The 24,997-nt window shown below is 40.6% G+C and overlaps 1 protein-coding gene across 3 annotated transcripts in view; it reads left to right on the top strand.

Annotated features, from left to right (window-relative positions):
* adarb1b (adenosine deaminase RNA specific B1b) overlaps positions 1–9,226 on the top strand; it is a 176,173-nt gene extending 166,947 nt beyond the window's left edge. For all 3 annotated transcript variants that reach the window (XM_074658178.1, XM_074658179.1, XM_074658177.1), the window contains 2 exons: positions 3,628–3,806; positions 7,167–9,226. In XM_074658178.1, the coding sequence (XP_074514279.1) occupies positions 3,628–3,806; positions 7,167–7,343 (356 nt within the window). In that variant the 3' untranslated portion in view covers positions 7,344–9,226. The remainder of the gene's footprint in view (positions 1–3,627; positions 3,807–7,166) is intronic.
* Positions 9,227–24,997: the final 15,771 nt, after the last annotated feature.

The raw sequence follows: 24,997 nt of genomic DNA, 5'->3' as shown, positions 1-24,997 counted from the left end.
CATTTTGTGTAAATTTTCATCATTGGCTTGACCTTTTTAAAAGGCCGTAAAGACCGGGGCTCCTGCAGTGTTTCTTTTTTTTTTTTTTTTTTTTTTTTTTTTTTTTTTTTTCCTGAGTTTCCATATTTAGATGTAGCATTCAGTCTGAGGGTCTTTGGAAAACAATAGCATGTAACATTTTCCTGTAAGAAATGTTAAGTTTGATAAACCTTTTTGTCCTTAAAGCTGCAGTGGGTAGAAACGGAGATAATATGATTAAACACTATATCCTGACAGTAGTGCATGAGACAGGTAATCTGAAAAAAATCATGTATCCTCCAGTGCTCCTTATGGCATCTGCAAGATTTTACAGACCGGAGGAAAAAAAACAATCAGAGCAGAGCTGGAGCCTTGCCGTCTCTGAGCAGCTGTCAATCACTCACGAACTCTGATCAAACGGTCAAACTAGGCAGCGCTGATCAAATATGAATCAATATTCTATTACTGTAATGCCTATTTCTCTCCTCAAGTGTGTTCAGAAACATCTTGTAGTGTACTGTTTAGCTATAAAAAGAGAAAGTTTGTGACCCGGCCGCCATGTTGAGATCAGTTGAGGAAATACCAAGCACCGCCCACCAGCCGGAGCAAACTTTCTCATTTTACAGCTAAACAGTACACTACAAGATGATTCTGAACACATTTGAGCCGAGAAATAGGCATTTCAGTAACAGAATATTGATTCATATTTGAGTTTGCGAGTGATAGCCTCCATTGAATGAACAGCCAATAGGAACGCTCTCTCTCTGAAATGACCTGTGATTGGTCAGAGTCTTCCGTCACGGGCTAGATTTTTTAAAGCCTGAAAACAGAGCCATGAGGAGAAGCAGTCTAGTTTTCTCTCAGAACATTTTAATTACAATATGCTGAAAGGTTATTATGGACTTTTTTTGCCCAATGATGCCAAAAACATTCTACCTACTGCCACTTTAACTCTCATTTAGCCCTAGTGTGCTAAAACTCAAACTTGTGATGTCATAGGGTATAAAGTGTGGAGCTGCTCCATAGACAATGAATTGTGAGAGATGTTCCAGATGACACTGAGAGCACCCAGGGGGATGTTCGGAGTATGGGAACATTTTCTGTTTCACAGCTGAGAACACTACAATAGAATAAAGCTCATTTGGGTACAAAAAAGAAAAAATCAGTCTCCCATTCATTGTATATAGAGCAGCTCCACACTTTATATCCTATGACATCACAAGTTTGAGTTTTAGCACTCTAGTTTTTGGATTTGGGAGAGAGTTGTTCATGTTTACTGATATTTTTGGGCTGTCTTAGACCAGGGGTCAGCAACCTGCGGCTCCGGAGCCACTTTAGCCCTTCTCCAGTGGCTCCCTGTGGATTTTTACTCTTTTTTTGTTTACATTTTCATTTTTATTTATCATTGTTGTAGGTCTATGGTACGACGGAGTATTAGGGCCACTTTGAGGAAAAAACATAAATCTGAGATTTCGAGGACAAAGTCATAATATTACGAGAATAAAGTCATAGGTTTACAAGAAGAAAAGTTGTAATATTATGAATATAAAGTCATAATATTATAAAGTAGTAATTTTACGTGTTATTTTCTTTCTTTCTCGTGAAGTTAGTACTTTATTCTCGTAATATTATGACTTTTTTTTCTCGTAAAGTTATGACTTTATTCTCTGATTCTCTTAAATCTCTGATGTTTTTTCCGTCAATGTGGCCCTAATACTCCGTAGTACATTGTCTCTTTGGCCCTCACTGCATTAGACTTATATACCATATACTTAGACTATAAACTGTGTTACCTTCATCACAATACTCAAATGTTTTGCAGTTCCAGACAGATTATTATTTTATTTTATTTTACTAAAAGGGCTCTTTTGATAGTAAAGGTTGCTGACCCTTGTCTTAGACCATAGGAATAACATGATTTAAACACTCAAAATCAAACAGTTGAAGCGACGTTGTGGTAAGTTTTTTAGATCTTAGGGTTGACAAGGGGCATCTTATCAGATGGCCCGGAGCTACAGTATGTGCAGCTCCCATGCTCCTCCTCCTCCTCCTCCTCCTCCTCCTCCTCTTCCTCCTCCTCCTCCCTGGTTGCTCTCTAAATGTCGGGTAAAGGAGATAATAGTAGGGGGTTATTAACCTTTTCCGCTTTAGAGAGTTTTTAGCGGTGAAGGGCTGTGGCGTTAGAGCGCTGAGGATTTCATCCCCTTTAAATCATCTCCTGCCACAAGTGCTGTCAAATGGAACCAAGGAGCTTAATACACACACATACACCCAAGAGCAGGACACCGGGATTTATGGCAGCCATATATCTCCCATTTATGCTTCAGATACAGTGGAGGCTGATGCCCAGTACTGTGCTGGAAGAGAGCCGGCTCTGACCTCACAGTCCCCCCTGGGTGGATGGTATTTTGTCTTCACTCAGTAGCACAAACAAAAAATAAAAGCAAGGAAAAAAAAGTTTCTGTTATAGCTGTGGGAGCAGCTGTCATTTGAAGGAATGGCTTGCCAGGTTTGGTACCTCATCCACTGTTTAATACATCCATGCAGCGGGTTAGCAGGAGGTTAAGTTCCTCTGGGTCTCCCACAGAAGCTTTGGAGGACGCAGAAAGAAAATAATGATCTTATTACAGTCCCTTTTCCGCTCGAAAGCTTGAAGACATTTTATGTTTTGAGGGGTCTTAACACAATGTTGGGAACACGTTCTTAAAATGTGGACAGTGGTGCCACATGAAAATATTCAATATTTCAGTCTGTTATAACATATCGTCGTTGTCCTGCGATAACCTCCAAAACTTTTCATGAGCTAAGAAAACTCTCTAAGAGTTTTTACGTGGCTTATTTAGCTTAAAGGGTTAGTCCGGGTGTTTTTGAAGTGGGGTTGAAAGAGGATGAGGAAGAAGAAGAGGTTGTAATAAGGAGAACTTATCCATAGTCATAGTGTATTACCTACAGTAGATGACCTAGTTTGGAGAAACAGACAGGAGTACCGGCACTGGAGCAAAGCAATATAGCCTATTGCTGTGGATGGCAGCAAAATGTATTTTAGCCACCTAAAAGAAAGGCTCACCTAAAAAAATCTGAATAGTTGCCGATGGCGAGTCTGGTGGCTTGGAAAAGAGCATAGATAAGTTTCACTTTCAGTTCAGTTCCCCATCGGAAAGAAGAAGGAAAGGGCTGTTTGACGGTAAGATAAAGCAGTGAAAATATTCCTAATATAACGTACACTTAAACGGATATTGATTTTTTAGGTGAGCCTTTTTTAGGTGTATGTTTTGCTGCCGGCCCCGTCCACAGCAGTACAGTACATTTCTCCCGTGTCAGTACTCCTGTCTGTTTCTCTAAACTGGGGGCATGCCAACCTTCATCTACTGTAGGTAATACACTGACTATGGATAAGTACCTCATATAACCCCACTTCAAAACACCCAAACTATCCCTTTAAGAAGTGGCAGAATTTTCACAACCCATAAAGGAATCCCTTAAGCTCGTTGAAAAACTTAAAATCATTAAATTCTGTACATCAGATTAGATGTTTTTCATTGGACAGTGACTGTATTTTTGGCTCGGTGTGCTGCTCAGTCTTTTACCCCCCGTTGTGTTTGATTCCAGGTATAAGTAATGCAGAGGCCAGGCAGCCAGGCAAGGCGCCCAACTTCAGTGTGAACTGGACGGTGGGCGATCTGGCCTTGGAGGTGATCAATGCAACCACGGGCAAGGACGACATGGGCCGGGCTTCACGCCTCTGCAAACACGCCCTCTACAGCCGCTGGGTGCGCCTACACTGCAAGGTAGGTACACTGCACTCGGTTGTTATGAAGCATTTCGGTCCATACCGTAAAGTAGTTGATACCCAGCCATTATTCATCAGCAGTGTGTGGGCTGCTGTTGTTTTAGTCACTGGTTCATCATCCAGTCAGGTTTTGTTGATCGTATGTTGGATAACAGTTTAAGAAAATTGTGTTACTGTGTGATCTGCGAGATGTCACAAAAAGCAGCCTGAAGCAAACCTGAAGTTTAAAATGGATTAAGTTAGGGATGCACCGATACCACATTTTCAGACCTAGTACAAGTACAAGTACTTAAATTTGGGTATTCGCCGATACCGAGTACCGATACGAGTACTTCTCTGTGCCAAAAGACCCTCGTTAACAGCCAGCTGGAGGGTGTGAGTGACACACGACAGGCTGGGGAGTCCCGCATACGAGGCGGTGCGCTGCGACCGGCTCTAGGAGTCTAACGCATGGGCGAGTCAGAGGGTGCAAGCAAAACCCTGTGGTGCAATGAAAGTGAGGGCCACCTGAGGTGGGATCCCGGACCAGCGGGATCGGGCACAGCACCGGCCCGTCTCGCCCGCACCGTCAGGGAGGTGGAGCGTGAGTACCTGAAAGATGCTGACAAGAGGTTGACGTCACGCTGCCGTAAAGTGGTATTGGTGCCGTTGTATCGGAGCCGTTTTACGAGTACGAGTACAAGAGCACAGTATAGGACCCGATACCCGATACTGGTATCGGTATCTGTGCATCCCTAGATTGAGTAAAAGGAGCTGTGGTACCTGCACGGCATCAGTGAGAGACTGTAGAGGTCAAACAAGATGTTGAATTCCAGTATGATGATCGGTTTCCAGACCACATGCAGAGATCTGATATCTGATCAAATATGAACTGAAACATCAACAATTGATGCTGTGGGTATAAGTTAAAGGGTAACTTTGGTATTTTTCAACCTGGACCCTATTTTCTCATGTTTTTGTGTCCTAGTGACTAATGCGGACAACAATTTCTGAAATCGGTCCAGTATCGAGGGATAGCGCTGTAACCGGAAGCTGCCAAACAAGTTGCGAGGGGCAACTGAGCAGCATCAATGTAACGCTGCGTTCACTAGAAGTGCTTGTTTTTGCCACCGACGGGCTCAGATTGCCATTATAAGTGTCTGACAATATTACGGAAAGAACCCTACAGAGAAATGAAACATTGGAAAATCTTTTAGATAACACTGAGCTACGCTTTCTGTACTCCCAACACAAGAAAATGCCCGGCTGCTTCTCACGTTTCCACCATGAATGTTTTCCACTATTCCACCGTTGTCTTTCGGCAACACGTCACCTTGCCAGACTTCAGAGCGAGACTTCTCGTTGAGCGAGACTCCTCGCATAATGTCAGACACTTCTAATAACAATCTTGGGGGGAAAAAGTACTTTTAGTGGAAGTAAATAACATTGCCAGCTTGCCCCAATAGCATCCTGCTGCAGACCGTACATCTCCATCAATACTGGACCAGTTTCAGAAATTGTTGTCCCTGTTAGTCAGTCAGACACAAAAACATGGGAAAATATTGTCAAAGTTGAAAAATACCAAAGTTACCCTTTAACGTCGTTAACGTTGTTATTTTTTTCTTTATGGTTGAATTTTAACATTTTTATTAAACACGAAGGCTGTCAATTGTTTAAAAAATATTGAATCGCGATTAATCGCAGGATTGTCCATAGTTAATCATAAATTAATTGCACATTTGTATCTGTTCAAAATGTACGTTAAAGGGAGATTTGTCAAATCGAGCGTAGCGTTAGTTCAGGCAGGCCATGAAGTCAAGCGCTGCTCATGTGACAGCTGTCGGCTGATGGCGGCCGATCTTAGGCCGGCCAATCAGCTGACGCATCATCTGACAGATCAGCTGATTCCCTTCTAGGCATTCATTGGCAAATTTCATACAGGGCGCCTTATTTAAGCTCCTTCAACCTGGCCACCTGTGCTGCTTCTTCTACAAAACCGCTCGCAACCCACCTCCACCCCACCACCTCCTTTAATAATGTGTGTGACTAAACCAATATCATTCTGTGTTATTGATGCTGGCTCTGTTCTGCACCCGGGGGGGTCTTTGCTGCTGCTCTCCCTGCCTTTGGCTTTCCATGTGTGCACATGGAAGGGCAAGGAGGAGTGCTCTCCTTGTCTCATGCTACCACGTAGGCTCGTGGATCCACGTATGCGCGTGGATGGGCAGGGAGATCCCAGAGCAGAGCCATACCGCCAAATATAAATGTATATATTACTGCATGTAAATAAAGTTCTTTGACTAAAGTGGTCCTGACTGAAGTATTTAACACTCTTATCAACATGGGAGTGGACAAATATGCTGCTTCATGCAAATATATGTATATATTTATTATTGGAACTCAATTTACGACATAAAACAATGACAGATATTGTCCAGAAACCCTCACGGGTACTGCATTTAGCATAAAAAATATGCTCCAATCATAACATGGCAAACTGCAGCCCAACAGGCAACAACAGCTGTCAGTGTGTCAGTGTGCTGACTTGACTATGACTTGCCCCAAACTGCATGTGATTATCATAAAGTGGGCATGTCTGTAAAGAGGAGCCTCGTGGGTACCCATAGAACCCATTTACATTCACATATCTGGAGGTCAGAGGTCAAGGGACCCCTTGAAAATGGTGTAGTCTCTTTCCTGCGACAGTGCTGTTGAAGTGATGATGAAGGATGCTTCGCGGACACTGTTCTTTTTGGTATAATAGAGTTTATTACAAACAAGCAACAAATGTCATAACGAACGTCTAGAGCGTCCGGAGGTCTCAAGTCAAATCTGAGAGTCCTCCCTTCGGAGCTCTCGCGCCTCCTTATATCGGGTCCATGGCATGTAACAGCTGAGCTGAGCGTATAACCATGCATGGCTCCTTTGTCCTACATAACCATGCATGGCTCCTTTGTCCTACATATTTATCTTTCAGCCCCATGTCATATCTTGTGACCATATTCTCCACTTATGATTCTTACCCATGTGTTTACCCTTATGGCCTCTCGGTCATGTGCAAGACTTGAAAATATACCACAATGGCCAAGACAGTTTTTCAACTCTAAAATTCGGCGTAAGTTTTGGAGTGTAATTCAACCTCCTTAGCAGCAAGCTAGTGTGACATGGTTGGTATCAATGGATTCCTTAGGTTTTTTAGTTTCATATATCAGTATCTTCACTCTAGCCCGCTAAAACCTCTGAAAGATCGATTGCGTTAAAGAAATTAGTGGCATTAAAACGAATTTGCGTTAACGTGTTATTACTGCGTAAACTTTGCCAGCCCTAGTTATGAGCTCATCCAGAGCGTAACCTCTCTCTTCCTCTCTCTCTCTTTCAGCTGTCCTCCATCTTGTGGATCAAGGTGCTCAAGCCCAGCTCTTACCATGATGCCAAGCAGGCAGCCACAGAGTACCACTCTGCCAAGCAGGCACTCATCAAGGCCTTCCACAAGGCCGGCCTGGGGGCCTGGGTGAAAAAGCCCAGCGAGCAAGACCAGTTCACCCTGTGCTCCTGAGCTGAGTCAAGGGGACCAAGGGATTCCTAAAACCCCCCACTCCTTTCCCCCCTGACCCAGGCCTGAAAGCAAGAGAGCCCCCCAATTAACAACCAGCCCACAGAGACACTTACCTCCGTCCCATGTGTCGGCACGCACGCACGTGCTGTACTGTGGAAATAAACGTGCGTTAGTTTCACAAACCATTCACAGCTCATCATTGTCATTCCTCAGAGGACCTCGGCCTCACCATGTCTTTTCTCATATTCTTGATTTTTTTTGTCCTTTTTAATTTTTGATTTTAACTGATGGTGTTTTTTTTATCTACTTGTTTTTTCTGTTTTAAAACTGGAATCCATGTTTTTATGCCGTAGATGTGGGAGTTGAAATTATGCAGTTTTCTTTTTGTCTATTTTCTGGATGGAGTGTAGCCAGTTTAGGGTGAAATGTAGCCTAGAAACACAGGATCTTTGTTAACTAAAAACCAATGTGTATGGACCTGGGGAAAAAAAAAAAAACGTTGCTAAAATGAATGACGAACTTTAATTTAAAGATGCATAAATCTTCAGGATGTAAATCTAGTGCTGAAAAGAAATAGTCACTTAGTTCTATAAACATTTAATGTGTGTTATTTGGTCCGTTCCTTAGATGAGACTACGTGTTCTTAGACCCTGTATTAAAGATGACAATGTTCCAAAATATCGTGGCCCTGTTTGATTCACTGACTGGACAGAATATATCCAGGCCAGGCGTCACCGCAGTTCAGTTTGTTGTTTTTTATGTCTTGTTCATTAATCCGTGCATATGTTCTGTAAGTTATTTTATGTCACTCTCATTTCATACTTGAACAGTGTGTGTGTGTGTGGGGGGGTAATGTTGAGAGCATCGCAACCCCCCCCCCCCCCCCTCTGACGCCTCCCCTCGCCTGGGTCTTGGGACAAGCTTTGGGAGGTGCTGCACGTTGTATTTTTCCTTGATCTAAGCCATGGCTTTGCATGGGAACTGAACTGGGAGGCCTACAGAGCAGAAGACGCGTGGCGGAGAGCCCTGTGCGCCCCATCGGTGAATGATTTTTGAATGAATGCCAGCATCTTCCTCCACAGGCAGCTTTGAATATTTGTCTCTATTTTCTAGATTTCTTGTGATTGTTTGTTTCGGGGGGGGTGGGGGGGAATGTTCTTTGTTTTTCTTAAGATTGGGCATTTGAGGATTGGGGATAATACTGCAGTGAAAATAGTGTTGAGCAGACCTCTCAGATCTTGTAGCTATGTCACCTCGTGGCAGGGATCCATGGTAGCTATAGTCAGTTGAGCTCTTAATAGAAGGCATGGTCTATGTGCTGTAGTGCCACATCCAGTGTGTGAAGTTACATTCACTAGATGCCACGATACGACAGTATGTAGTGATAGTCTGAAATGCAAACATGTTGTAATCCCCCCAACATAATTCTCTTTAGAAACACCGTAGACCGTATAGAAATATAAAGATGGACGACGCGTCTTCACTTCCTCTCGCTGTTCAGACGTGAAGCCAAAATATCCGGGTTATGGGAGCTGCCTCCTGATATTTTTTTAGGACTTAGACAATACGCCTATCTCCCGATTCAATACTATCACAATACTTGGGTGCCGATTCGATATGTATGGCGATTTTTAAGTACTGCGATTCAATATTACGATTTATTGTGATTTTTGTTAATTTTTTTACCATGGGAAAAAGTTACATCATACACTTCTAGGGACTTTTACTTTGGAAAATATCTCAGAATCAGAATCAGAATCAGAATTGTGTTTATTGCCAGGTGTAAGAGATATACACTAGGAATTTGCTTTGGTTATATTGGTGCAAGTCAAACAGTATAATAACAAAAGTATAGATAAAAACGTTAGAATAAAATAAGAATACATTTTTTTTTAATTCTACCAATATACAAAATACAAAATAAGCTTTAAACAAAAATAAACAGGATATAAACAGATAGTGCAAATAGTGCAAATATTGCCGGAGTGCAAACAACCAGGTATCAGAGGGAGAGAGAGGGATACAGTAGGGGGTGGTATTTAGAGTGTATGAAAGAGGAGGAGAGACAATGTCGGCGGGGCAATAGTGTAATCTATCTATCTAATCTTTATCTAAATTGATAAAGTAAAAAGTCAGGAAGAGCAACAGAGGAGGGATCCCTCTTCCAGGACGGACAGACGTGCAACAGATGTCATGTGTACAGAGTAACGACATGATGCCACCTAGCTGCTACGTTAGCACCACGGTAGCTGTTTGGCTAGAAAGACACAACAACTAAATATCTCTTTAAAGGGACTATTTGTAACTTTGTACGCGCATAAATGTAGCGGGTCGTCACACATGCGCGCTCGCAAATGCGCGTTCGCGTGTAGCCGCTGTACCCTCCTCCTCTGCCTGCTCGCCTTCACTCAGACAGCTCAGCTCGCTCCACCTCTAGACGTGAACGCGCGCTCACTACACACTGCAGAAGAGTTAGTTTAGCTCTGAGAATATCTAGTGAATGTACAGTGGACGTTTGTGCAGAAATAACTGCTGCAGCTCCTCCAGACCAACAGGTTTTCCGTGTCTTGTGAAGTGACGGAGCTCTACAGAGATTTACGTTGTCTTCTCGTTACCGACCGGGTGCCGGTGTCTCCGGCTGCGGGCGGAGAGAGCAGAGGAGACACGCTGCAGAGCTCCGCTGCATCAGCCTGCACTTAGGTAGGAAAAGCCAACACTAGGATCAGATCTAAATCATGTTCATGGAGAGACCTTCGTCTGGTCAGCTAACATTACTGCCAAGCAGCTGAAATATAGAGTGATATTGTGGTTTTAGCTGACGTGTGTCGCCTCACTGTTTTGAGTGATGCTCGTTCAGGTATATTGAGAGCGAGCAAGCGCGAGCCCGACGCTGACTTTCGTTGATTTCACGGCCACAGGTGTCGCTGTTAAGAAGCATTTCTGAAAGTTACAAATAGTCCCTTTAACTACATTTATGATCAAACTGACACATGTTCTGTTACAGACTGGTGACAGTTATGGAAAGTTAAAGGTGCATCTCCTCTCTCGTACAATTCCCGACTACTTGACTCAGAGCAGCTGTCAATCATGACGTCTCACCCCCTTTTTATAGCATCAAATAACTCATTAAAACCAAACTTATCAGAAAAATAAACACTCGAACATACATCAGCGTGATGAGAACTACCTAAAATGACAGAAACCATATTTGGGAAAACTTTAATTTGACGTGTACTTTGACTTTTTAGTTTGGCCTATGTCCCATCCGCTAACATGGAAGAGGCGGGATTTATGAGCTATACTGCAGCCAGCCACCAGGGGGCGATTGAGATGTTTTGGCTTCACTTTTGGGGAGCTATGTCGTCCATCTTTATGTACAGTCTATGGGAAAACACCGAGAGGAACATGAACAGACTCACTCGTTGTATGCTAATAACGTGTAGCCGTCGGTAGGTTACAACCAACTGTATCACAGTGTGATGTCATTTCCGTCGTCCTCTCTTCCACATCTTACAGGAACACATTATAGCTGCGTAGTTCAAGAAGACCTTTGTGATCTGACCTTCATGCCCTGAGTGCGTACATGTCCAGATGTGTAAATGAGGAAATTTTTTACCAAGTAACTGCGGTCAATTCCTATTCCCAGCTGTAGGAGACGTACGTATGTGTGTGCTATCTGCAGTGTGTGTGTGTGCTCACACGTCTTTAAGCAGTGGAGTCTTCACCAAAGATGATGTCCATGTGTGTTTCTGCCCCAATATTTTTTTTTATTTTATTTTTTTAAATCAACCCTTTACTGTTTGGTTTTTGTATATCCACTGAATAATGTACTTTTGATTGCTACAAAAAAAACTGTGTATTCCATTCAATATGGGGGAAATTCAAATTGTCAGGCTTCTTTAGTGCATCTGTAGCTGTCAGTGGCCACGTGTATATTGTGACCTGCGATCATTATTGCTGCAGTATAGTACTTCTCTGTATATAAGGAACAACGAAAATGACAAAATTCTGTTCCCCATACAATCATCCCATCCTTAAAAAAAAAAAAAAACTGTTTGGATTGGGATTGTGAAGATGTTAATGTTCCTGAGTATTAGTGGTTCTGTGTGACTCACTGGACACTGTAAAGCATGGCACTAACACTGCCGGGGTTAACAGGCTTCATCCCCATTGTAGCCACCACCAATGTTAAAAAGGAAAAAAAAAAAAATATGCACTGTAAGGTGCCTCAGCTGAAAGTGGCATCCACAAGCTGGCACGTGTGATGTCATATATGTACCTTTTTTATTTTGACTTCTATTTGGTTGTTTTATGTGTCAGTATTAGAAAAGCAGGAAAGGGGGATTCTACCAGAGTTGACTTGAAGGTAGAAACCTTGAAATTTGGATCCAGAGCCCCCGTCCCCGTCCCCACCCCCCCGACAAATAGACCCAGACCAAAGTCACAAGCAATACTCCTGATGTCTCCTTTAATGTCACCCCATCACAAACAGGAGTCTGAAGTTCCTCTGCCCCTCCAGTCTTTGTTCTATTCTCTCTCTGCAAAGTTTTTTTTGTCTTCTTTTTTGTATATTTCCCCCCTAAAGACTGCCTGCTTCTAGAGTTTTTTCTTTTTTCTTTTGACTGCACTAAAGATGTCAACTGATGATGTCATGATAAAAAACCGTCCCCGTTTATGGATCGGATGGCGACTATCACAGCAAGAACTGAACTGCTTCCGCTTAACCCCCTTTGTGAATCCTCGATGATGGTCAGTGCCCCCCCATCCCCACCCACCCCCACCCCCTCCTCCACGCCCTGCAGCTGCGCCTGTATGGGATTTTCTTCTTTTTTATTTTAATTTCGTGGCGCCTCCAGAGTGATCGGTGCTCGTCCACCGGGGGGGGTTTCAGAGCCACTTGTTCTCCCTCCCTCTAGTTGTCCGATGTGTGAAAACCTCCACCGACAAAATCCACAAACCTTGCATGTACTACCAACACTGAAGCTGCACCCAGCATGATGACAAACTTTTAAAAGGACTCGAGTAGAAAAAAAAAGAAGAAAAAAAAAGCGCTAAACATAGATATATAAAAATGAACAAAAAAGAATAAAAGAGTTCTTCGTTTACTTTTGCACATGGTTGGGACTCTTTCTTTTCACGTTCTGAGTGCGGTTGTCTCCGTGTGTCTGGAGTAAAAGATTTTAACAGTTTACACACTGAATGCTTCAAATGAGATGCTTTTGATGTCCACATATATTAACTGTGTTTTGTGTGTACTGATGAAGAAGACTGAAATGAACTGCATCATCATCTTGAGGATTTCGGGCTGCTTTACCACACTGACCTTTAGGTGAGGGATAATGTACAGCGAAAGAAACCCTGACAGGGCGCAGAGCGCTCTCTCATTGCCCTGAAGGGGATTCTTTCACAACAATGACCAGCTAGCTGAACATTATCCCGCTTATTACACAGCTACTTACTTTAGAAATCAATATTTTGACACAAAAACGGTCCGCCAGAGACCGACATCAGAACTGCGTCCATAGCAATGGTTTGTTACAGATAGCAACGGTCTGCTATAAAGAAATAACAGACCGCTGTGATTAACCAATGAGAATCGAGTATTCAACAACGCTGTGTAATAATTTAAGGTAATTTATGAGAATCATCAGGACAGTTTAAAGCAGCAGTAGGTAGAATTGGAGCAAATTTGATTTTAAAAAAGTAATTTTTATAAAATGGTCACTATATTCTGACAGTAGTGCATGAGACAGGTAATCTGAAAAAAAAAATCATGTGCTTATTGGTCCTCCGGTGTCCTCCGGTGCTCCTAATGGCATCTGCAAGATTTCACCGACCGGAGGAAAATGGTGAAACTAGGCAGCCCTGATCAAATATGAATCAATATTCTGTTACTGTAATGACTGTTTCTCTCCTCAAATGTTTTCAGAAACATCTGGTAGTGTACTGTTTAGCTGTAAAATAATTCTAATTTTACAGCTAAACAGTACACTACCAGATGTTTCTGAAGAGAAATAGGCATCACAGTAAGAGAATATTGATTCATATTTGATCAGCGTTGCCTAGTTTGACCGTTTGATCGGAGTTTGTGAGTGATTGACAGCTGCCTCCGTTGAATGTACAGCCGATAGGAACGCTCTCTCTCTGGAATGACCTGTTGTAATTCATCTTTGACCTGTTTGACTGAAGTTATCCATCCAGCAACTATTGAACTATGGTGCAGGCGTGTCGATACAGAAAACTGCAGAATCTGCGTCATTATTTAAATGCAGCCCTGCATATTGTCATCGTCATTAGAATCAGGATCTCACATCTTTAGTTAAACATTGGTTTGTTAATCAATTACACAAGTGATCACCCTGAAATACTATTATGCATAATATATTTCCTGTGGTTGTCATATTCCATGTTCAGTAGAGGAGCTCGTTTTACTTTTACTGAGAGGAACAGTTTAGCAGACACAAATTGCAAACGTGTTTGGTGTCAATCAGACTGGAGGTGAGGCTGGATCAGTCAGACGGAAGCGTCTCGTGCATTTTACTGCTGGTTTTAATCTTCAACTCACGCAGGGAGTGAAGTCAGGTCATAAAGTTTACTCTGTGTGGGTGTGTTTACAGCAGTGGGCAACTTCGGAGTCTAAAAAGTGAAGCTGATGTGCCATCAAGCTTGCATTCTTCCTAACAGCCAGCAGGGGGCGACTCCTCTGGTTGCTAAAAGAAGTCTGATTGTATAGAAGTCTATGAGAAAATGAGTCTACTTCTCTCTTGATTTATTACCTCAGTAAACATTGTAAACATGAGTTTATGGTCTCAATCACTAGTTTCAAGTCTTCTTCAATACAGCATGATGTTCATTTAGTAAATTATGGTCCCATTTAGAGTCAGATACACCATAAAGCAGGGAATGCTTAAAGGCGGGGCTACCTTGTGATTGACAGGTCGCTACCACGGCGTTGTCTGGCCTGGGAGTTGTCCGTGTTTTCATCTTAGAACTTTAACCCTTTCACAGTGTGTTTTCACTTCATGAAAGTTAATTATTATGACCTTTTCGGTTGCGTCGTAATATCTTATTCAGAATTTGGTTGTGCTTAGCTCCACCCTCTTGTGTCACTTCTGGTTGCAAATAACCAAGATGGCGACGGACAAAAACCAAAACAGCGACAGACAAAATGCCGATCTCGAGGCTTCAAAGCGGCAGTCCAGTCTATGGTTTACAGTACTTTTTAATGTTAGGTTAAGGAGTTAAAGATAGACGTGATCACCAACACAGCTTTTCAATTGTTTGTTAATCTGAGAGAAAATGTGTACTTTTAAATATGACCTCATTTTTCAATAATGTTGACTCACTATAATGTTACTACTATCGTTGTATAGCATACTGAACACCAGCCTTCAAGCAATCCTCAAACTCAGTCAATAGTCTTGAATATTGAACAGGAAAAGGTAGAAATCATGGAGGGCGTCCAGTCAATAGAGAATATTTTCTGAAGTTTGTGTGTCTGTTGAGTATCCCAGCTGCCATCAGATCGCTTCATAAATCTTCACATCAAGCTTTGCTTTAAACACTAAGCCTGCATGCCCTTAACTGCATTGACATGATGAAAGCACATGAAAATAGCAGATTCAAACAGACATACCAGGCGAACGCAGCCCGGACCAGAACATGATAGAAACTCTCCAGTCCTCAATAATTCAGCACCCATCTGCTGAGTCTCATCAGCCGCACAGCTATTTACATAAACATTAACATTATCACATCCATCAGTATACAAGTACTACATCTTACGCCACGTCCCGTTTACAATAGCCAGCAGCCATGCACATCAAATATGCCTCGGGTAAAGTGTTTTATTGTCAGATATTTTGTTTACTTATAATAGTGCGCTTAAAGCTAGGGTTGGTAATGTTCTTCAAAAACACTTTTTTGTTATAAACTCGGAAAAAAAAGTTTGGAAATTTTTGTTTGGTCGATTATTTCTCTGTTGTTACAATGCTATCTGTCATTGTATTTTACGTCGTTGGAAAGCCTGTTTATTTACCTTCACAATGATGTCCAACTTGTTAGGATCATGCATTTGTGGGATGAGCAGCACAGCTGATTATATGGGTAGCGCTCAAGAAAGATTTGCCAAAATGCTCTGCCAATGGTAAACAGTGTATTCTCCTGTTGGTACCGACTCTTGTTTTGAGTTGTTTTGTGGATTGGATGATTGAACTCTTGCGTATGGATCTTCCACCACTACTGAGGCTCCTGACGGTGTATTAAATGAATAAAGTGTAAAATAGCCAATATGTCTTGTTTGTTCCTTGTTACTGATAGAGGGTTCAATCATCCAATCCACCAAACAACTCAAAACAAGAGTCAATACCAACAGGAGAATACACTGTTTACCGTTATTTATCAGCTGTGCTGCTCATCCCACAAATGCATGATCCTTACAAGTTGGACATCATTGTGAAGGTAAATAAACAGGCTTTCCAACGATGTAAAATACAATGCCAATTAGCATTGTAACAACAGAGAAATAATCGACCAAACACAAATTTTAAAACTTTTTTTTCATAGTTTATTTGTTGAAATTCTCATTACACCCCGACAGCAATCAATATATCAAATGCTATAGCTTGACAGCTGTGAACAACAGCCATGTTCGTTGTTTACGTTCAAAATAATAATTTTGGGGGAGTGGCTTTGGAGGGAGGTCTGAAGGGACGGACTGTCAGTGTCGCAGACTTGCCGACTTTCTTGCTACATTTAGTGACTTTTGGAGCTAGTGCTGCGAGCTACTTCCATTGGAAAAGAGTTGGCAACTCTGGGCTGGGTGCAGGAGCGCAAACAGAGTGTTTCAGACGGAGGGTGAAAAGAGGCACAGCCAGTATGAGAAAAATAAAGCGTTTTTTGAACATTAAAACATGTTCTAGTAGAAACCCAAAATACAAGTATGCACCTGAAAATGACCAAAATAGGTCCTCTTTAATCTTATTATTAGTGCATCAATATGAGGTTTAAGGGTGAATTTGTAATCAATCCAGATGCCTAAATATTTATACTTTAGGACTCTTTCAATGATGTTTCAATGTTTTGCGGACACACGTTTTAATTAGCAAAAACTATTAAGTATGTATTCACACATTTTACCGGAAGCTTCAGACAGATTTCTATAATTCAACACCAAAGACACAAGCTTCACAAAATTGCAAAATCCCTTAAAAAACTAAATTGCCATGCTGTAATTTGAGTTAAACAGAAGCCACAAATCTAGAATTGAATCCATACAGTATGTGAATACACAGAGTACAGTAGAGTAGAGGATGGAGAGGCTGGCCAGCCCTCTGGTGAGTGTGAGAGCGAGGGCAGCAGCTCTTGCCCCTGAGAAAAATGACAAATCATTAGCTCTGGTCCAGGGGTAAATGAGAGCCACACTCTTTCAAGGCCCACATTTCCATTTCAATTTTCTGCTCAACAGAGTTGATATATGTGGCGAATCACACGGCAAGACCGCTCTCCACCTCGGCCGGCTCCAGCCTCCTTTACTCAGCTGACTGGAGTATCTCTGTGACCTTGTGTCTCTGGGGGATTATACACTGATAGCATCGAACCCCATTGCCACCGAGTCCACCGCAAAGACACAAGTGAAGAGAGTCTCTGAGTAGAAGCGTGTTAATAAACGTAAAAATAACATCCATGTTGCCATTGAGGGGTAACATGTTACATCACATAAACTGAAAATTAAGAATGAAGCCGTCTATTAGAAGTAAATACAGTAACACTTTCTATGATGTCTATAATGCATTATAAACACATGCTTATAATGTGCTATAATCTGCTTATAGTACTGTATAATTACGGTTATAAGCACAACACATTATAAAACATTTTATAATGACATATAAGGTCAAGTATCATAATACTTCATAATTGCCGGTCATTCACTGACTTTTTGTTTTGTAAGGATCATAGTGTATTTTAATTCCCATAGTTATAATACATTATAACAGTGATAATAATGCATTATGTTGGGATTATATATTACTCTAAGTGGGCATTGTTTGCTTTAAGTAAAGTAAAAAATATATCAATAAATCAATGCAAGAACAGCACACAAAAAGTTGTAAATATGCAAACAATGACAACTTAAAGTCATTTATAATCACATTATAAAAACAATTATAATATATTACAACTATGGGAATTATAATACACTATGATCCTTGCAAAAACAAAATGTGAGTGACCAGCAATTATGAAGTATTATGAGACCTGACCTTATAAGTCATTATAAAATGCTTTATAATGTGTGATTATTGTTATAAAGCATTATGAATATTCATGAGTGCATGTAAGAATAATTATACTATGCTATAAGCTGATTATAATGTATTGTAAAGATCACAGTATATTATAATTCCCATAGTTGTCATAATTATAATATTTTTATAATGCATTATAATGTGAGTGTAATATGTGAGTGACCAGCAATTATGAAGTATTATGATACTTGACTGTATAAGTCATTATAAAATGCTTTATAATGTGTGATGATTATTGTTATAAAGCATTATGAATATTCTTGAGTACATATAATAATAATTATACAGTGCTATAAGCTGATTATAATGTATTATAAGTATGTTTATAATGCATTATAGACATGAGCTTCATAGAAAGTGTTACCATAAATACATAAAGAGGCAGACAGTATACACAACAACATGATAATGCTGGTTCCCATGTACTGCACCGGCTGACCTGCTTTCAAAAATGTCATGATGGATACAGTGAATAACTTGTCGAAAGTTATACTTATAGTTCACTTCTGTAAAATTCCAAAATGCTTAATAAAACAGGGAAATGCATGGCACATGACAAATGACAAATAATGTAGTTTGAACCCAGATGGATGCTGCCTGGCACACAGTGAGACGGGGACATAATGAGCTGCAGTGGGACACTGCAGCAGATTCAGGCCTGAGGTCCCCACAATCACATCAACATAAAACAGCATTTTTTTTTACTTAAGTTCACAGGCAGTTACACTTTAATAAGTTGTGATTTTGAAACCTTTCATAATCACAAGAAAAAGAAAAGTTTGACATGTTATAATTAATAACATTTCATGGGGGGAAGGGACACTAGCGAGTACAGTCCCGGTGGCTTCTATGCTTTATGCAGCATGTTTACACGAAAATTGTGCCTGCAAAAATAAATGATTTAATTGAATGTCGCATTGCTTTCTTTTTTATTTCTATTTTAGTAAAATTTGTATGGATGTCTTAGAAAATGCTGTTAGTTTTTGATTATTGCCTCACAGAAAAGGGAATCTTAATTAGGAGTCTTAATCCTTATTGTGTTGCCTTTTTGCTCTAAGAAACTGTTTGTGCCATGGATTGACATTAAGTTCCAAAGAAGAAAGAAAAAATGTACATACATTTTTAACGTCTTAATACCTGCAAAACTAATGAGAATCAAATTGATTGAAAATGCCACAAAAGAGTTTGCATGCTCTCCCTGTGTTAGCGTGGGTTTACTCCAGGTGCTCCGGTTTCCCCCACAGTCCAAAGACATGCAGGTGAGGTTAATTGTTGACTCTAAATGTCCCGTAGGTGTGAATGTGAGTGTGAATGGTTGTCTGGCTCTATGTGTCAGCCCTGTGATAGTCTCGCGACCTGTCCAGGGTGTACCCCACCTTCACCCAATGTCAGCTGGGATTGGCTCCAGCCCCTTGGCAAGCTGCTTAAAGCTAGTGTTAGGAAGTTAAACAGGTCATAAATCTCTCTCTAATATCTATTTTATATTGATGTGAAAACATCTTCAAACAACTGGATTTATTCAAGTTTCTCACTAAAAACTACATTTTACGAGATTACATTTGAACACATCATGATAACGTTGTAATTTACCTTCAACCAATATTATTTTTTTCCTGAGCCGACTTTTAACGCACCATAATAATAACTCAATGGCACCTCCGTTAACGTTCGTATCTCCGGTATTTATCCAAACAGATAACATTACTAACTCTCCTCCTGCTGATTTCAACACAGATTTGTTGTTCTCAGTGTAGCATTATCAGGTAAAAATAGGGTGCGTCTCCTCAGGTTTAGTAGCGCCATGCTGCTGAGCGCTTTTTTTTTCTCTCCGCCGTCATTCCGGTCCAAAAAAAACTGAAACATGACACAGCGTGCATATGCTCATTGTGCATGCGCAACTGTGGGAAAGCATCAATAAGAGGAATCGATAGTCAGAGATTCCTCCGCGTACCACTAGAGAGAGCACGCGTACCACCAGTGGTACATGTACCATAGTTTGAGAACCACTGGGATAAGCGATTACAGATAATGGATGGATGGATGGCACAAAATATCTGTCTTGTAACAACAAGTTAATTGGTCTTAGTTTGTAGAATAACACAGGTGATCCTTCCTTTTATAGTTATCTGTGCAGAATAATGGAAAGCAGTTGGTTCTGGCTCTATTCTACATGATCTGAACCAACAATACTTTAATCTTGTATCGACTGAGTTTTCAAAATCAGCTAACAAGACGGCACCCCGGCCCACAGTGTAAATTAATTGACTCAACATCCACAGTCAGCCGGTATAATTGCTAAACCATCTCTTTGGCACGGCGTTCACACTGATACATTGTAATTTACTTGGAGGTAATGCTAAGTGTCGCTGTGTGTGTGTGAGAGGAGTGTAGATAGGCTAAGTATAGAGAAGAAAGTGTCAAGAGGAGACGCAGATTGAGCTTATCTGTGAGCTCAGGCCTCCCTTTGTCAGAACAGCTCCTTTCTGATGAAGACTCTTTGAACCTGACAGAATAATTAAAAAGGAAAGGGGGGATGAAAAGCTGACATTTGCATTTTGACCTATTTGATTTACGTGGCGAAAATTGCTCCCAGTTTCCCTCGGAACACATTATAATATCAATCTGCTCTTGTATATGTGCGTGAGGTGTGTGTGTAAAACCACGCATTTAAGTTTGTGTTTAGGAGTGCATACGTGTACCTGTAGGTGTACATATGCGTACAGGCGGTGTGTATTTATGAGTGTGTGGGAAAGAATAAAAGAATAGATTCATGGCATATTACCCGGCCCATCTCTTCATTAAGGAGCTGTTTTCCAGTAAGCGGGCTCTATTTGAATAGCTAAATTGTCCAAGCAGTGTGCAAACGAGGACTAATAGCCCAGTGCCCTTGTCACAGACGGACCCAAAGTCAAACTGAAGAACCTTGTACCTGAGTGTGTGTGTGTGTTTGACAGCATGTAACAGTATTTCTGTACATTCAAGGGGTTCCTGCTTTGTTTTGACCTCACTTATTAAAGTAGTCAAAGGACAACTTTTGCAAGTTAGAGCTGTCCACGCTAATCCTAGCCCTGTGATGATGATGGTGATGATGATGATGATGATGATGATGATCATGTGTGAATTATGGGCGCATCGTCCCTTTTCTTTGAGCTTTTTTGGACATAAGTGATATGGGAACCCCTACCTGTCATATATGCAACGGGATACCACTTTTATGATTTTTGAAGAGTGAATGCTATCGCTAGAAGTAAAAAGCTATATTAGGCTATAGACGAACTACACCACGGTACACAACAAAGCTGTAATGGCGGACGAGTCGGCGCGATGATGTTTAGTAGTGTCATTTAGCCACTTGTTAGGAACAGTCTTTTTCTAAGACATATAAAAGCTTCAAAGCTCACATGTATTAAAAAAACTTATTTCAGATCGTAGAACAAAACGTTAAATCTCTTCAGCTTGTGTTAGCCACAGACCTTATTTCAGGTATCTAACTAAAGACCCATTCAGAACCCATTGATTTCCAGACGAGGGAACCGGAAGTGTTAAAATGCTAACTCATTTTATAGTCAGGGGGTTGATCGTGCCACTTTGGAGCGACCAGGTATCATAGGGATTTTTTTAAAGGTCTATGTCCCTAGTGTTGGAAAATGCATGATAGCATTGCAGCAATGGTAGCTTTCTATGTGCTATCACTCCTTTTTTCATCCCTCCATCATTAAAATTTGTCCATCTTTTTTCGCCATTTTACACATAGATCCAGTATAAAAGAGGGAAACCAACTCACAATATCATGAAGTCATATATCATTGTAAGGCTTAGACTATAATCTCTCCATCGGTCACATTGTCATGACACTGAGGTCAAGATAATTTGACCTTTGACCTCTAATGCTGCAATGGGGCAAATTCTGAATGCCACTGCAAATACCCTTATAACTAACTTTATATGTATATGATGTGCACATGGATAGTTCCAACATAAAGAGCACAAAAAGAGCTTTAAAATGATATATTACATGAATAACAACAATCACAACATTTCTTATCAGAATAAACGTAACTTTGTGCAGTTTGTATCTAATAAAATGTTCAGAACATTGCATTGGATTCTGTTATAGGGGCAGTTTGTAAATGGCTTTCCAAGCAGCAGAAACATAAAATAATACAAAAACTCAAAAAACTTTCCTACGAAATGAATTCTCTATCCATTATTTTCTGTTTTCCCACTCTTAATATTTTTTAATGATGGAGGGATGATAAAAGGAGTTATAGCACATAGAAAGCTACCATCACTGCAATGCTATCATTTTTCAACACTAGGGACATAGACCTTTAAAAAAATCACTATGAGACTTGGTCCCCCCAAAGTGGCACGACGGCCAAATTTTGGGGGTCAGGCTCATGGACTATTAGGACTCATTCCTGCACCACGCTGTAATATGTTAATTAGTGAGCTGTAGAGGTGCTGGTAGGTGGAGTTTGTTACCTTTGGACTGAGCCAGGCAAGCTGTTTCCCCCCTTTTTTCTAGTTTATATGCTAAGCTAACTGTCTCCAGGTTCTAGCTTCATATTGAGCAGACAGACACGGGAGTGTTAGGCTATGGATCTTCTTATCAAACTCTCGGCAATAAAGCCAACTCCTTAAATATATCAACACAACTTCATGGATTTTTATTTCCAATTAAGAAAAATAAGACAAAATCAATTTTTTTGGTTATTTTTACTAGGCTATATAAGTATTTTTGTTAATACTGGGTATCTACAGGGTACTGAAGAACATTTAAAGGTCCCATATTGTAAAAAGTGAGATTTTCATGTCTTTTTCATTATTGAAGCAGCTTTAAGTGATATATAAATACTGTGAAAGTATCAAAACACTCAATCCATGGAGAAATACACACAGCCCGTATTCAGAAACTGTGCATTTGAAACAAGTCGTTAGGATTTCTGTCCATTTGTGATGTCACAAACCTTCAATATTTAGACCATTTCACAGTTTTAAACGTAAACATTCTAAATTGGTCCCAGTTTATTTCCTGTTGCAGTGTATGTGAATGACATCAGCTGACAGGATGTAAACATGGATCCAAGTTGTTGCCTAGCAACGCAATTCTGTTGCCATTCTGTTGAAATGTGCTAAAATGGAGCGTTTCAGACAGATCATGAATAAGATATATTCAGACAGACGGTATGAGAAAAATAATGTGTTTTTTTAACATTAAAGCATGTAAACATGTTCTAGTAGAAACCCAAAATACAAACATGAACATGAAAATGAGCACGATATGTCCCCTTTAAAGTATTTGGGTTACATTCCCAAAATGACGACGGGTACTCACCAATGCTGGGGTACAACAATATAGTTTTGAGGTAGGAAGCTCAAATCTTGGAATAATGAGGAACTTGTCAGTCATTTATGACACAAGTCTCAAGTTTTTTCACTGTAGGTGGCTGTTACGATCCACAAGAAGCAACAACGCGGAAGACTGTCACTCAACATCCAGGATTACCATGATGACAGAGAAGAGAAGATGACTAGTTTGGCACGCCCTCAAACAAAGCTAGTTAGAGCGGAGCTGGAGCAGAGTCCGAAGGGTTTGGTTCGGTTTACCAATGACAACAGAGTGGGCCAGCTGACCAATCAGGGCAGGCTGGGCTTTGTGGGTGTGTGTGGTGGAGCTCAAACAGAGCGTTTCAGAGGGTGAAAAGAGGTGCTGCAGCACAGCCAGCATGTGAAAAATAAAGCGCTTTTTGAACATTAAAGGTCCCATATCATGCTCATTTTCAGGTTCATACTTGTATTTTTGTGTTTCTACTAGAACATGTTTACATGCTGTAATGTTAAAAAACCTTTATTTTCCTCATACTGTCGGCTGGAATATACCTGTATTTATCCTCTGTCTTAAACGCTCCGTTTTAGCGCATTTCGACGGAATTGCAACGGAATTGCAACAGAATTACATTGCTAGGCAACAGCTTGGGTCCATGTGTACTTCCTGTCAGTTGATGACATTCACATACACTGCAACAGGAAATAAACTGGGACACATTTAGAATGTTTATGTTTAAAACTGCGTAAAGGGTCTAAATATTGTAGATCACAAATGGACAGAAATCCTGACAGCTTGTTTCAAAAGCTCAGTTTCTGAATACGGGCTGTGTGTATTTATCTGTTGATTGAGTGTTTCGATACTTTCACAGTATTCATATAGAATTTAAGCCTGCTTTATAATAAAAAAACATGAAAATCTCACTTTCTTTATAATATGTCCCCTTTAAAGCATGTAAACATGTTCTATATAATCCCAAAATGCAGGTATGCACCTGGAAATAAGCATAGTAGGTCCTCTTTAATGATATTTATTACAGGAACCTTCTCGACTGTTCATCCATTGTCATCATATAGCTGCCAAGAACATAGAGGTTGTACATTTGGTGTTATATTAGTGTTTTTCTGTTTCATAGGGAGACTCCTGGAACAGCTGATGAGACCCCCGACACCACCACCATCTTTACCCACCAGCCAATGCGATGAGGAGCACCCCGGCCCGACCAGCACAGAGACCGTTGTTTACATTTTCTTCTTCTTCTTCTTCTTCTCTTTTTGAATGATTTGACAACAAGTTTAATATATAATATCATATAACATGTTGATATTTAAAGAAAATGGATAACGCTTCAGTGGAACAACCTTGCGCTTGAGAGAGAACCTAGAGAAAGTTTGGTCATTGTAAAAATGTTGTTTTGTCCATATGAAATATATAATGTGGTCTCACGCATGTGCTTTTTGTGTATTTATGTATTTTATATAGTAAAACATTTCCTATTTAAGAAGGTTGTCTTGGTAATTGGTAATAACTTGTCAATAAGTGAGTTTTTTTTTTTTTTTTAAATGATATGTATTTTTGTCAAGTAATGCTAGACTGATTTTATATTCTTAAAGCACAATATGACAGTTTTTTGGAGGCATGGAGTGTTGGAAAGGATTCTGGAAGCAGAATTTCTTTCACTTTACACTGAAACAGCACTGCAATGAGCCAGACAGGGAATTACCAGGACGGGGATATAGGAAAGTCTGAGTAGAAAACACATTTGTTATGAACCCAGGAGTGTAAGCCCGTGAGACCTATTTCTCGAGAAAAGTAGTGGGGGGGGGGGGGGGGGACAGTTGGAAAATCTCAGGAGTTCCTGACGAATCATCTTGGGTCCAACTGAAAGACAGAAATCTGAAAAACATGAGGGGAAAGCAGGCACACAAGGAGAAAGAGGGGGAAAAAATGCAACAAAAGTGTGAATAATTTAATCATTCCTCAGTGATCAGCTCCTTCAGTAGATGTTAAGGAAA

This window comes from Sebastes fasciatus, chromosome 14 (assembly GCF_043250625.1).
Source record: "Sebastes fasciatus isolate fSebFas1 chromosome 14, fSebFas1.pri, whole genome shotgun sequence".
Lineage (NCBI taxonomy): Eukaryota > Metazoa > Chordata > Actinopteri > Perciformes > Sebastidae > Sebastes > Sebastes fasciatus.
Note: the sequence above shows the minus strand (reverse complement) of the source record. Positions and strands in the feature narration are given on the sequence as shown.